Below are 12,819 nucleotides of genomic sequence, written 5' to 3'. Positions count from 1 at the left end.
TAACACTGAATGAATACACATCACTTGAATCTTTTCGTTATAGTGACAGGCAATTTAAGTTTCATTTTCAGTGATTAAATATGCTGTCAATTCAATTTGAGGAACATAACGACCTAAAGTTCAGTTCATTTGGGTAGCAGCTGCTCCTTTGGTAGTGTTCATAGTGCCAGCGCCCTCTTGTGCTCTCTCTCCAGAAGCAGCTGTCTGTGCTGAGTCTGCAGCGCCATCTGGTGGCTGCGCAGTGCATTAGCTCTCTGAATCAACTGCTGCAGCTCCTCACGCAGACGTTGGTTCTCCTGAGTCACGTCCTGCACGTGAGTGAGAAGACAGCGAGATGCCTCCTAGGAGAGAAAGAGAGGGATGGAGAGGGGGAGAGAGAGGAAGAGATGGAATAAAATGTTGAAAGTCATAATGAGACTGTAAAGGAATAAAGAATGTATACTATATATACATGCCTTGTATATAACATATACATACAGTTGTGATCAAATTTATTCAACCCCCAATGCTGCGAAGGGTTTTATGGAATTCAGTGCACATTTGTAATTGTGTTCATAATGAAATCTTACAAGGACTTGTTAAAGAACTAAATGCAACTAAGATAGCATCAATTTTTTTTGTCATAAAGTATTAAATGGCCTTTTTGTGATTTCTTCATTGACACAATTATTCAACCCCTTTACGACTACCACTCCTAAGAACAGAGGTTCATTCCAGTGTTTTCCATCAGGTATTGAAAACATCTGTGGATGTCAACGAGCAGCAATCAAGCATGATAAGCACCAATTAGGCAGATTTAAAAGGACTGTGATACTCAGCTCCTTCTAGACATCTACTGGTGTGTTTCCAAGCATGGTGAAGGCAAGAGAATGGTCCCAGAAGACAAGAGAAGAGGTTATTGCTCTTCACAAGAATGGCAATGGATATAAAAAAATTGCGAAGTTGTTAAATATTCCAAGAGACACTATCTGAAGTATCATTCGCAAGTTCAAGTTAAAGGGCACAGTGGAAACGTTACCTGGTCGTGGCAGAAAGAAGATCCTGACCGCGACTGCTGTGCGCTACCTGAAGCGTAATGTGGAGAAAAATCCCCGCGTGACTGCTAAGGAACTGAAAAAAGACCTGTCAGATGTGGGCACTGAAGTTTCAGCTCAGACAATAAGGCGCGCACTGCATAACGAAGACCTCCATGCCAGAACGCCCAGACGCACCCCCTTGCTGACTCCAAAGAACAAGAAAAGTCGACTGCAGTATGCCAAAAGTCATGTGGACAAGCCACAAAGGTTTTGGAACAGGTTTTGGAAACTAAATTAGAACTGTTTGGGACAATGGACCAGCGCTATGTTTGGAGAAGGAAGAACCAGGCTTATGAACAAAAGAACACCTTGCCTACTGTGAAGCATGGCGGGGGGTCAATTATGCTTTGGGGCTGTTTTGCTTCTAATGGTACAGGAAAGCTTCAACGTGTGCAGGGTACCATGAATTCCCTTCAGTACCAGGAGATCTTGGAGGAAAATGTGATGGAGTCAGTCACAAACCTGCGGCTTGGGAGACGTTGGACCTTCCAACAGGACAATGATCCGAAGCACACATCCAAGTCCACTAGAGCATGGTTGAACATGAAAGGCTGGAACATTCTAGAGTGGCCATCGCAATCACCAGACTTAAATCCAATTGAGAACCTCTGGTGGGACCTAAAGAAGGCAGTTGCAGTGCGCAAGCCTAAGAATGTGACTGAACTGGAGGCTTTTGCCCATGAAGAATGGGCTAAGATACCCATAGGTCACTGCAAGACACTTGTGTCAAGCTATGCTTCACGCTTGAAAGCTGTCATAACTGGAAAAGGATGTTGTACTAAGTACTAAAAAATAATGTCACTAGGGGGTTGAATAAAACTGATAATGATGTGAGCACAGTAAAGACATTTGTGGTTATTCCATCATAAATATTATGTTATGTTTGTCTAATTTATAAGTGCCTCTTTGATATAATTGTAAATAAGATGACTGAAATGATCAAAATCAATGTCAAACTGGCCAAAACACTTTATTTCAGTGGGGGTTGAATAAATTTGATCACAACTGTACATGTGTGTATTTGTGTATGTGTGAGTGTGTGTGCATATAGATGTGTGCAAATGTAAACGTTTTGTTATTTCCTAGGTGTGTTACTCTTATGAATGACCAGTTGCTGCTTTTTGAGGACTCTGGTGTGTAGTACCAAACTCACCCTGTTGGCGGAGAGAGTGAGCTCCTGCACCTTGTGTTTGGCCTGGGCCTCGTAGCGCTCCTTCTCCATCAGGAAGTCGGACTTCAGAGCCTGCAGAGCGTCAGAGTGACGGCAGCGCATGGCTGACACCTCCTGCTCCAGGTCAGCTATACGACCCAACTGGTCACACACGCACACACAACACAGAACAGACACACACACACACACACACACACACACACACACACACACACACACACACACACACACACACACACACACACACACACACATGTTCATCAATTCCATTTACTTGTTTTGAGGGAAATGTGTGAGTTGCCAGCAGACTACATGGAACATTGAATCAGAGCATGTACAAAAGTAAATGAACCACAGCTGCATTGGTAAAGTCATTTAGGTAAAAGACTCAGGTGAAACACATGAGTGCTTAAGTAATCAGTTAAGCACACCAATCAAATGATACATCCCTGGGAAAAGATTTGAGTCACATTGATTAAAAGGGAGAGGAAACCGACCCTAATCTGCGTAAAGCACACAGATCAACAATACACAGAGAGGAAAGGAGACATCTGGGGACACCAGGAAGAAGAAGGTGACGGCCCATCAGTCTGGGAAGCTACAAGACCATCTCCAAAATATTCCAGCTCCATCCATCCACTGTAAGACAAATCATCTACAAATGGAGGACACTCAGCATCACCACAACTCTGCCCAGATGTGAACAGCCATCAAAACTCACACCAAGAAGCATCAGAACAATAATAATTCAGGTACAAAAAATCAATAGACATGGCATTCATGGGAGAGTTGCTAGAAGGAAGCATCTGCTCTCAAGAAAGAACAAAGTTGCATGTTTAAACTTTGCCAGAGAGCACTTGAACAAACCAGAGGCTTTGTGGAAGTCAGTGCTCTGGACAGATGAATCCTAAATATAATAATTTGGCCACATTCACAGGTGCCATGATTTGAGAAAAGTCAACACTGTATATAATGATAAGAACCTCCTCCTAATAGTGAAACATGGTGGTGGAAATGTGAAGGTGTGGACCTGCTTTACTGCCTCCAGACCTGGACGACTCCATATTATCCAGGGAACCATCATTTTCCAGGACCATCAACAAATTCTTGACCAGAATCTCCTGCCATCAGTCAGAAGCTGGGACAGAAATGGATGACGCAACAAGACAACGACCCAAAGCATTCCAGCAAAACTACCAGGGAATGGCTTGACTGGCCCAGTTAATTTCTGTATCTCAATCCCAAATAAATACTGTGGCAAAATCAGAATGGCCGGTACACGATAGATGTCCCTCCAACATGTCTTAACTGGTTGAGTTCTGCAAGGAGGAGTGGGCAAAAATCCCCCAAAAGCAGATGTGAGACACTCTGTTGTGGTTACAGAAGATGTTTGGTTGAAGTAATGGCTGCAAAAAGAAGTGCCACAAACTACTAAGAGTTCACATACTTTTGCACTTGGCAGATTTTAGTTTTTGGAGAGAGAATTTACATTTGTTGAATAAATAATAAATCTTTTGTGTCCCTTATTTGGGAAGTCTGATCATATTTGTTTTAGAAAACAATGGCTATTTTGGTGATGATATATTCAATTCTGTATTGCTAAATAAAGGCAAATGTAAGTAGGTAAGGTGGAAACATTCAGCCTAGAAAAAATAAGTTTCCATGGCTACCTTAAATTCTCTGAGTTCAGCTATCTCAAGGTTAAGCAGAGCCAAATCATTTTTCTTCTCCAAAATCATCATCTTTAATCCTGTAAACATTGCACACACACACACAAGACAACAGCATTAATAAGGTTTTGTGTGGCTTCCTGTATTTAAAATTATCTGCATGAATCCTGGTACACACCAGACAGAAAAATTCCTCACATTTTATACAGCCATACACACACACACACACATACACACACCCCTATACCTCTTCAACCTCCACCCACTGAAACCCCGTAACCCACACACACCGCTGGCCTGTTCCTCATATTTCTGCACTGTCTCCTCTCTCTGTCTGCCGAGCTCCTGCAGCTCCTGTTGACTCTGGTCACTCAGGGCAGCGATCGTGCTCTGATGCTTCTGCGTCTGCTCGGACATGTAGGACGTGAACTCTTGCTGCAGGGACGTGAGAGTGTGTCAGTGCCATCACGTTTCCATGAGGGAGTGTGGAACAAAGCTACAGACACAGACCTGAGAACCAGCTTCTGGCATTACTGTAAAGGCTTCTTATTTGTGTGTGTGTGTGTGTGTGTGTGTGTGTGTGTGTGTGTGTGACTACACACACTCTCCACACTCTCAAATTTGAACACAGAAATGTTGAGTTGGGCCGAAAACAGAGAACTCAGGGAACAGGCAGGGGTAAAGACAGGTGTATCCGAGCAACCAAATCCGTGGGAGCAGGCTAGGGACGAAAAAACAGGACAGAAGCAGAAGTCGGAACCAGAACTGTAGCCGTGGAAACGCTTGATACGGACACATGATAATGAGGCAGTACTTCGCAACTAAGTGAAATGGGCTTAAATAACAGGGGGACAGACACGCAGGTGAAATCAATCATCCGGTAAGGATGAACTTATTATGGATGTTCAGGCTGGGGAGAGTGAGGAATTCTGGGTATTGTAGTCAGGTTGGTTGTGTGATGTGACAGCAGGTCTCTATGACTAACACAGAATTAATGAGCATGCATATCTAAACAGCAGAACACACAGGATACATATATGCATGCATGCATTCACTATACAGTTCAAGACTACAAGAACAGGCAGGGCCGGAGTGGGACACTTCATGTCCAAATCCGGCCCAAAATTATTTTTCCCTCCCAATCGGCCCAAACTAGAGACTGACGTGAGCCGGCCCATCGGGAATCCTCCCGAATCTCCCGATTAGCCACTCCGGCTCTGAGAACAGGTATATCTAACTACTGAAACACATAGCAATACATCCCCCTTTTTTAGAAGAAATCACTCAAGGGATACCTCTGTCACACATCAGGTTAATAGGCCTACATATTGCATCAAACATTTCCATATAAACAAAAGGCACCAGCTCTGCAGACCGTACAGACTCTACAAACTGGAAATGCCTGTAATAGTTTTAGCATCTCAGTTATTTAGCATGAGATTATTTTCCTGTTCATGCTTTGCGAAGCCTTTCGCTTCTTCTCAATTATACTGGTAAAAGATTAGAAACATTAGACCATTGAAGTTGTATGAGCCAAACTGCTTCCTGGGAGCATTGTGAATGAGCATGGTGTTTGTTTGACATATGTTCATGGTTTTGAAGTACTTATATTTGAACATTATGTTAATATAATATAATTGTTTTGCTTTGATGCATTTGCATTGTGTTATGCAGGGTGAGGTTTTGAGTATGCATTGTGTGTTTTGAGTGAGGTCACGTGTAAGGCGGGGTGTGTGTTTTTTTCTTATTGGGGAGTGGATTCCTTTACCTTTAGAGAGCTAGAGAGCAGTGGCAGAGCCATGGGGGGGGGGGGGGCCCAACGGAGCCCTTGCCACCCCTACTGCCACCCCACTGGAAATGGTCATTTTAAGAGAAAATATGTGTTTCCTTTCATTCATCATTTGTATATGAACCCCTCTGATAAAGCCTTGCTCACCCTTTGGCCACCCCTTGAAAACAAGTCTAGCTCCGCCACTGCCAGGGAGAGAGTGAGCCACCCAGTTTTCTGACCATGTCCATGTGTCCTCCTGTCCTCCTGTCCTCGTGTCACTGTAATGTAGATTAGGTTTAGACGTGAAATATATGTACACACACATCTGCTTCCAGAGATACTCACCACAGCCCGCAATGGAGAAGGGGTGGGGGTCCTTCTGTTAGTCTCACGTTTTACAAAGTCTATGTCTTAATTTGGTCAGACTATTTTTTATGGATTTTTCATTTAAACATTTTTATTTCCTTCTTTCTTCAGAAGTTTCAGTCTTTGTTTTTAGATGATTGTGACAATTACTACAAGGACTGGGTCAGTTCTGTAATAGTGAGGACAACACAGGAATACGTTTTATATCAAAGGTGTTTTGCTGTTCAGTGTAGGTATTGTTTTTATACTTGCAATTAATATGTTTATTTGGTATAGCACTATCTCACACAAACTACATTCTGACAACAAGTGCTTTGATTGCACTGTGTGGTATAGATCAGGCAGAACAGCACTTCATTATTCATTATCATTTACTATTTAAATGATTATTACAATGAGCAAAATGTGTTTTCTGAATACATTAGAAATGTGCATTTGGGTGACTTTTTTAACATCACCCAAATGGGTATCATCCTCAGCTTTTTAGACACATGCATAGAAAAGTGTTTCCCCCAGGTGTGTTTGGGTCAGAAGGATACTGGACACAGAAGTCTTTATTAAAGGAACGAAAGGACTGAGATCAGATTTATCAAATCAAAATCAAATCAAATCAAATTTTATTTATATAGCGCTTTTTACAACAGTTGTTGTCACAAAGCAGCTTTACAAGTGCCGAGTCCTAGCCCCCAGTGAGCAAGCCAAGGGCGACAGTGGCAAGGAAAAACTCCCTAGTTTTTGCATGAGGAAGAAACCTTGAGAGGAACCAAGACTCAGGGGGGGAGCCCATCCTCCTCTGGCCGACACCGGTCACCATGACAACAACAACAATATAGACAGAATGTAGACAGAATGTAAAAGATGCAATAATGTCCATTTAGACAGAATATAAAAGATGTAATAATGTCCATCATGGTGTAGGCATCCGGTTAGGCAGGAGGTGGCCGGCCCAGGATGGATCGCTTGTCTCTCCTCATCTCATTATTCCTCAAGCAGGCGGGCAGCCATGTGGAGAAATGAAACAGGGAAAATTAGCTCTGTATGAGGACATGTACAGGACAGGTAAAATTATAAACATTTCTGGAGTGTGGCAGCAACTCCGGCACTAAGTTAAATTATTACAGCCTAGCTAAAAAAGGCAGAACCAGAAGGTAACTAGGCTTGGGGGCATTCTGAGACAATGGCATCCGTCCACTGCACCGTCAACAAACTTGAGTGACCACGAGCAGTGACAGGATGACAGCACCAGCACCCCAGTCTACCATAAAACCCTTCGTCTATGAACCCCTGGATCTGTACCTTTATCTAAGGGGGATATTAATTATCAAACGCTAGACTAAATAAGTGGGTTTTCAACCTAGATTTAAAGATTGTGACTGTGTCAGAGTCCCGGACACATTTAGGAAGATTATTCCAAAGCTGGGGGGCCTTATAAGAAAAGGCTCTTCCCCCTGCTGTTACCTTGTTAATTTGTGGAACTAATAACAGACCAGCACCCTGTGACGTGGGGGTTCATAGTAGGAAATAAGTTCCTGGAGGTATTCAGGAGCAAGCCCGTGTAGTGCTTTATATGCTAATAATAGAATTTTAAAATCAATACGAAATTTAACTGGGAGCCAATGCAGGGCTGATAGGACTTGTCTAATATGCTGAAATTTTCTAGTTCTGGTCAGAACTCTAGCTGCAGCATTTTGAACTATTTGAAGTTTATTTAGATTCCTATTTGAACATCCTGACAGTAGTGAATTGCAGTAGTCTAGTCTAGAGCTAACAAAGGCGTGCACCAATTTTTCTGCATCATCCTGTGATAATGCATTTCTTAATTTGGCAATATTGCGGAGATGTAGAAAAGCTATTCTAGTAGTATTATCTATATATTTATCAAATGATAGGTCGGAGTCGAGTATGATGCCTAGGTTTTTGGCTACTGTGCCAGGTGTAATGGGATAGTCTGCAAGATTAAGCATTAAATTTGGAATTTTCTGTCTTGTGGCCTTAGGGCCCACAAGGAGAACTTCTGTTTTGTCCTCATTTAATTGTAGGAAGTTTAGAGACATCCAGCATTTAATATCTCTTACACAGGCCTCAATTTTTCCTAAACTGAGTTTGTCATCGGGTTTGGCTGATATGTAAAGTTGAGTGTCATCCGCATAGCAGTGAAAATTGACACCATGTTTGTTTATTACTGTGCCCAATGGTAGCATATATAATGTAAATAATAGTGGTCCTAAGATGGAGCCTTGCGGGACCCCATATTTAACCATTGTACGTTTGAATGAAATATTATTGAGCTCTACAAACTGATAGCGATTTGTTAAGTAAGACTGAAACCATGAAAGGGCTGTGCCTGAGACTCCAACCCAGCATTCTAACCTTTCTAGCAAGATCCTATGATCAATTGTGTCGAAAGCTGCACTAAGATCAAGAAGCACTAACAGTGATACATAGCCTTGATCTGATGCAAGGAGGAGATCATTTGTTACTTTAACTAATGCTGTTTCAGTACTGTGATGGGGCCTAAAACCAGATTGGAACTTTTCAAATATGTTATTCCTATGCAGATATAGGCATAATTGCTGGGCAACAGCTTTTTCTATGATCTTAGATATAAATGATGTGTTTGAAATGGGTCTATAATTAGATAGCACAGTCGGATCAAGATTTGGTTTCTTGATCAGAGGTTTGATAATTGCTAACTTACATGATTTGGGCATGTGACCTATTGTAATGGATGAGTTAACTATAGTTAGAAGAGGTTCAGTTACAGCTGGTAATACCTTTTTTAATAACTTTGAGGGGACTGAGTCTAGTGTGCAGGTAGTACAATTTAAGGAAGAAATTATTTTCTCTAGTTCTGATTTTGGGAGTGGATGAAAAGCATCAAGTTTTTCTCCCGGTATGTAATTTAAATCAATATCAACCAAACCAGATGACATACCAGTTGTATTGCTAATAAAGGGTTTTATATTTTGTCTAATATTCTCTATTTTATTATCAAAGAAATCTATAAATACATTACTAGTGAGGTTTACTGGAATCTGAGCACAGAATAATCCACAGAACATCAGCTCCATCTGGTGGCACACAGCTGGCACTGCGAGCCAAGCATTAAATCTTTAGCTTTGGTTTAAATACAAGAAAGCCCTTCTCATAAAAAAGCTCTGACTCGTATATATCCATCAATGACTCAAACACAGGTGAATCCCATATGCCCATATGTGAATCCCACTTTTCTTTACTACTCACCCTCCTTTACCATTACATTTACATTTATGGCATTTGGCAGATGCCCTTATCCAGAGCAACTTACATTTTTATCTCATTTTTTATACATAGGAGCAATTGAGGGTTAAGGGCCTTGCTCAGGGATACCTCAGTCATGGCCTCAGGGAATCAAACCCATGACCCTCTGGTCACAAGACCAGTTCTCACTCTCCTTTACCATTACTCACTCCTTTACTATTAGGCACAACACTGTATTACGTCTAATCAGTGCGCTTCTGCCCAGCTGGATCTCTGGCCAGACTGACGGGCGCTAGGCTAAGTCCTATCTCGCGTGGGCGATATCGCAGTATCCCCACCTTATAGACTTCCTGTAGGCGATATCTCGCTATATCCCTATCGTATAACAGATCATCCGGCGGGCGGAATTTTATAAAATGAAAATTCCCACTTACTGCGGTTTTCGTTAGATCGGGCGGAGAACACCACCGGAGACTGGCAGTGACGTCACTCCCTGGATAGGTACTTTCCCTTTGCTTGCGGGGTTCCCACTTTGCCCAGCCCAGCCAGGGATCTCATCCCCCGGGGAGCGTCCTCGAAGATCAGTCACCGCCTTTCCGGGGTGCCTCTCGCCGACCCTTGTTCGTGAATTTTCTGGAAATGGATGAGGACTCAGACGTGGTTAAATGATTAATTTATTACAAAAATATAAATAGGACAAAGACAGACACGAGAGTCTCATTCAAGCATGACAACTCTGAAGGCAGGGGGGCAGTCCCCCTGCTTATATACAATCTTAAACACAATTCAGCAGTTCTAACAAGCAGGTTATCTTTACATTACATTTACATTTATGGCATTTGGCAGACGCCCTTATCCAGAGCGACTTACATTTTTATCTCATTTTTATACAAGTGAGCAATTGAGGGTTGAGGGCCTTGCTCAGGGGCACCTCAGTCATGGCCTCAAACCCACGACCCTCCGGTCACAAGACCAGTTCCCTAACCACCAGGCTATGACTGCCCATCTTTAGCACAGCATGTTCCAAAACATAGGCGCCCAGCAGGCTACTATGTCTCACATGTGTGTATCTCCTAATATGGACTTCCCTAGAGTTAGAGGAAGCAACTGATGTAACAGTTCAACACAGAGAAAGCTAAATGACCCAAGACTAGTAGTCTAGTGACTACCAGTTAACAGAGTGCTCTTACCCTCAGCACTCTCCCTGACCTGGGTCACAGTATAGCACACATGCACAATATGAACTAAACATGGTTACACTGAATCACACTACTTCATTATTGTAGTCCTTCTGCTTAGTCAGAATGGACATGTCCTAAATCATAAAGTTCATAATGATCTCTTATAACTAAACATGATCTAATCAATAATTTCTGTCACAGCACTCTCCTTACCATGACTCACTCTCCAGCTTGTAGTGGAGCACAGAGGAATATAAAACCACATCCAGGTCAGATGAGTTCAGGTTCCTTTTTCAACATTCTGATGGAATAGTTTGGTTCCAGAGGTAAAATGTGATGTCATGATCTTGTGTTTTTCTGTGTTGACCAAATCAGTCATTAATAGTGGTAATATGGGCCAGCATACCAGTCAGCCTGTGTTTGACTATTGCCAGATCGATCAAGACAGACTCAGATTTGATCTTTCATATATTGTTCTTTAATAACACAGTCTGCAAAAATAAACAAATAAAACCGTCACGGTCACGGCTCCAGACCCTTCCCTGTGGGCGTGCCGTTACATTGTCTGCGTGTCGTTATGTCCATATTCGGAGTTCCGTGGGTGTGGGTTATTTGTGAGCGTGTTCGTAGTCGCACCTGTGCCTTGTCTCGAGATCACGCGGGTATGTGTTAATCACCTATTTAAGTGTGTTCGCGCAATGTCTTGTGCTCGTCTTTGTCTAAAGCTACGTGTCCGCGTGAGTGTGGTCTTGTTCTGCTCGCGCTCCACCCGGAGCTTAAACGTCTGAGTGTAATAAACGTCTTTATGTTCACCGTGAACGTTGTGGTGCCTGCCTCCTCCACCACACTTTACAGAAAGACGAGCCAGGGTACACAGCAGCACGGAAGAAGGGGAAGAAGGCTAAGCGCCGCCACACCACTTCCCCTGCGCGTCGCTGCGCGGTGCCAGTACCCGATGGGGAGATGCAGCAGGGCCCAGTGTGTGCGCACCTGCTGCATCAAACTCAGAGGCAGCGTGCTTCCTGCTGGCCGCCGAGAAAATGTGGCCCGTAAGGCGCGGCGCCCCAACCCAGGCGTACCCCGAGGAGAAGAGCGCACCGCTCCTGGTATTCCCCGAGGAGGAGGAGACCAGTGAGCCCCTAGTGGTGGGAGTAGGCGCCTTTGCCCTCACCCCTCCAGAATACGAGTTCGGGAGTGATGACTCCGGAGAGGAAGAGAGCCCCTCCCCCTCCGTGTGTTCCGACGAGGAGAGTGAGGCAAAGTCAGCTGTCCTTCCCCCAAGTCTGAGGAGAAGGAGAACAGCCCCACTCCGCCGGTCCACACCGAAGCCATCGAGCACCCCGAGACGACGGAGGATGAGGTCAGTCCTCCCCCATCCGTGCACTCGGAGTCAACGGTGTATTACGGAGAGGGGGAGAACGCCAATCCACCTCCGTCCGTGTGCTCTGAGTCGACGGTTTGTTATGGAGAGGAGAACGCCAGTCCACCTCTGTCCGTTTGCTCGACCCCTTCCGGGTCTGACAGCGGGAGCGAGGTGGAAGACAGCACCTCCGTTGGCTCAGCGGACACCAGGCTAAAGGAGAAGGGGTGTCCGCAAGGCATGGAAGTCTCTCGCGCCTCGTTGGAGAGGAGCAGCATGAGCTGGTCACGCTACTCGGCTTCGGTAGAGCCCATGTCCCTGGACCGGAGTGTCTTGGAGGAGGAGGAGCCAATGGACACGTCCAGGGATAAAGCGTTGGTGACTCCGGGAGCGCGAGAGGGATCCGGCTCGGTCAGCGATCCGAGGTGGGGGTTCTGCGCGCCTCTGGAGACGCTACGGAAGCCCGCCGGCACGCGGCGCCGAGTCTCGGCTACGGTGGTACCCAAGAGGGAGGTCGAGGCTCCTCAGGGGAGGCTCCCGGGCGCAAGACCCAAGGGCGCACCGAGAGGTGCAACGCGCGCTAGAAGCGCGGCGCCAAGGACCGGAGGGACTCCTCTGCCTGTTCCGCCTGCTGCGTCCACTCCGCCTGTCTTCCCTGGAGGGATAGCACCACCACTAGCGCTCTGGCAGGCAGCCCAACCAATGTCATGGCTGCCTGTTCCTGTTTGTGTGTCAGCCCCCGTGTTTCTCCCGAACCCCCTGTTCCCTTTTGTGCCCTTTATGTTCAATGTCCCTGTGTGTGTGTTTGTGCTTGTGCCATTGTTTAATGTATTTTCCCCTGTCTTCCCAGGGAGGGTGTTCTAGAGCTGTTAGCGGCTTTTCCCGCCGTCGGGGGGAGACGGCTCTCGGAGGCTCGTGATCCCGGCGGCTCTGGACCTGCCCGTAGGTGTTGGTTCGGGGCTTTCCAGCTGCGCGGGACGCTCC

The 12,819-nt window shown here is 44.9% G+C and overlaps 1 protein-coding gene across 1 annotated transcript; it reads right to left on the bottom strand.

Moving 5' to 3' along the window:
- Positions 1-107: 107 nt before the first annotated feature.
- Positions 108-11,474, bottom strand: LOC143497878 (coiled-coil domain-containing protein 166-like). The gene is made up of 7 exons (XM_076993494.1): positions 11,466-11,474; positions 11,205-11,322; positions 9,800-9,927; positions 4,208-4,352; positions 3,906-3,997; positions 2,230-2,394; positions 108-341 (listed from the first exon to the last, which is right to left on the bottom strand). The coding sequence occupies exons 1-7, from the start codon at positions 11,472-11,474 to the stop codon at positions 159-161; spliced, it is 840 nt and encodes a 279-aa protein (XP_076849609.1). The 3' UTR covers positions 108-158.
- Positions 11,475-12,819: the final 1,345 nt, after the last annotated feature.

Source organism: Brachyhypopomus gauderio, unplaced genomic scaffold, assembly GCF_052324685.1.
Source record: "Brachyhypopomus gauderio isolate BG-103 unplaced genomic scaffold, BGAUD_0.2 sc114, whole genome shotgun sequence".
In the NCBI taxonomy this organism is placed as follows: Eukaryota; Metazoa; Chordata; class Actinopteri; order Gymnotiformes; family Hypopomidae; genus Brachyhypopomus; species Brachyhypopomus gauderio.
This window is presented reverse-complemented; position numbering and strand designations above follow the sequence as displayed.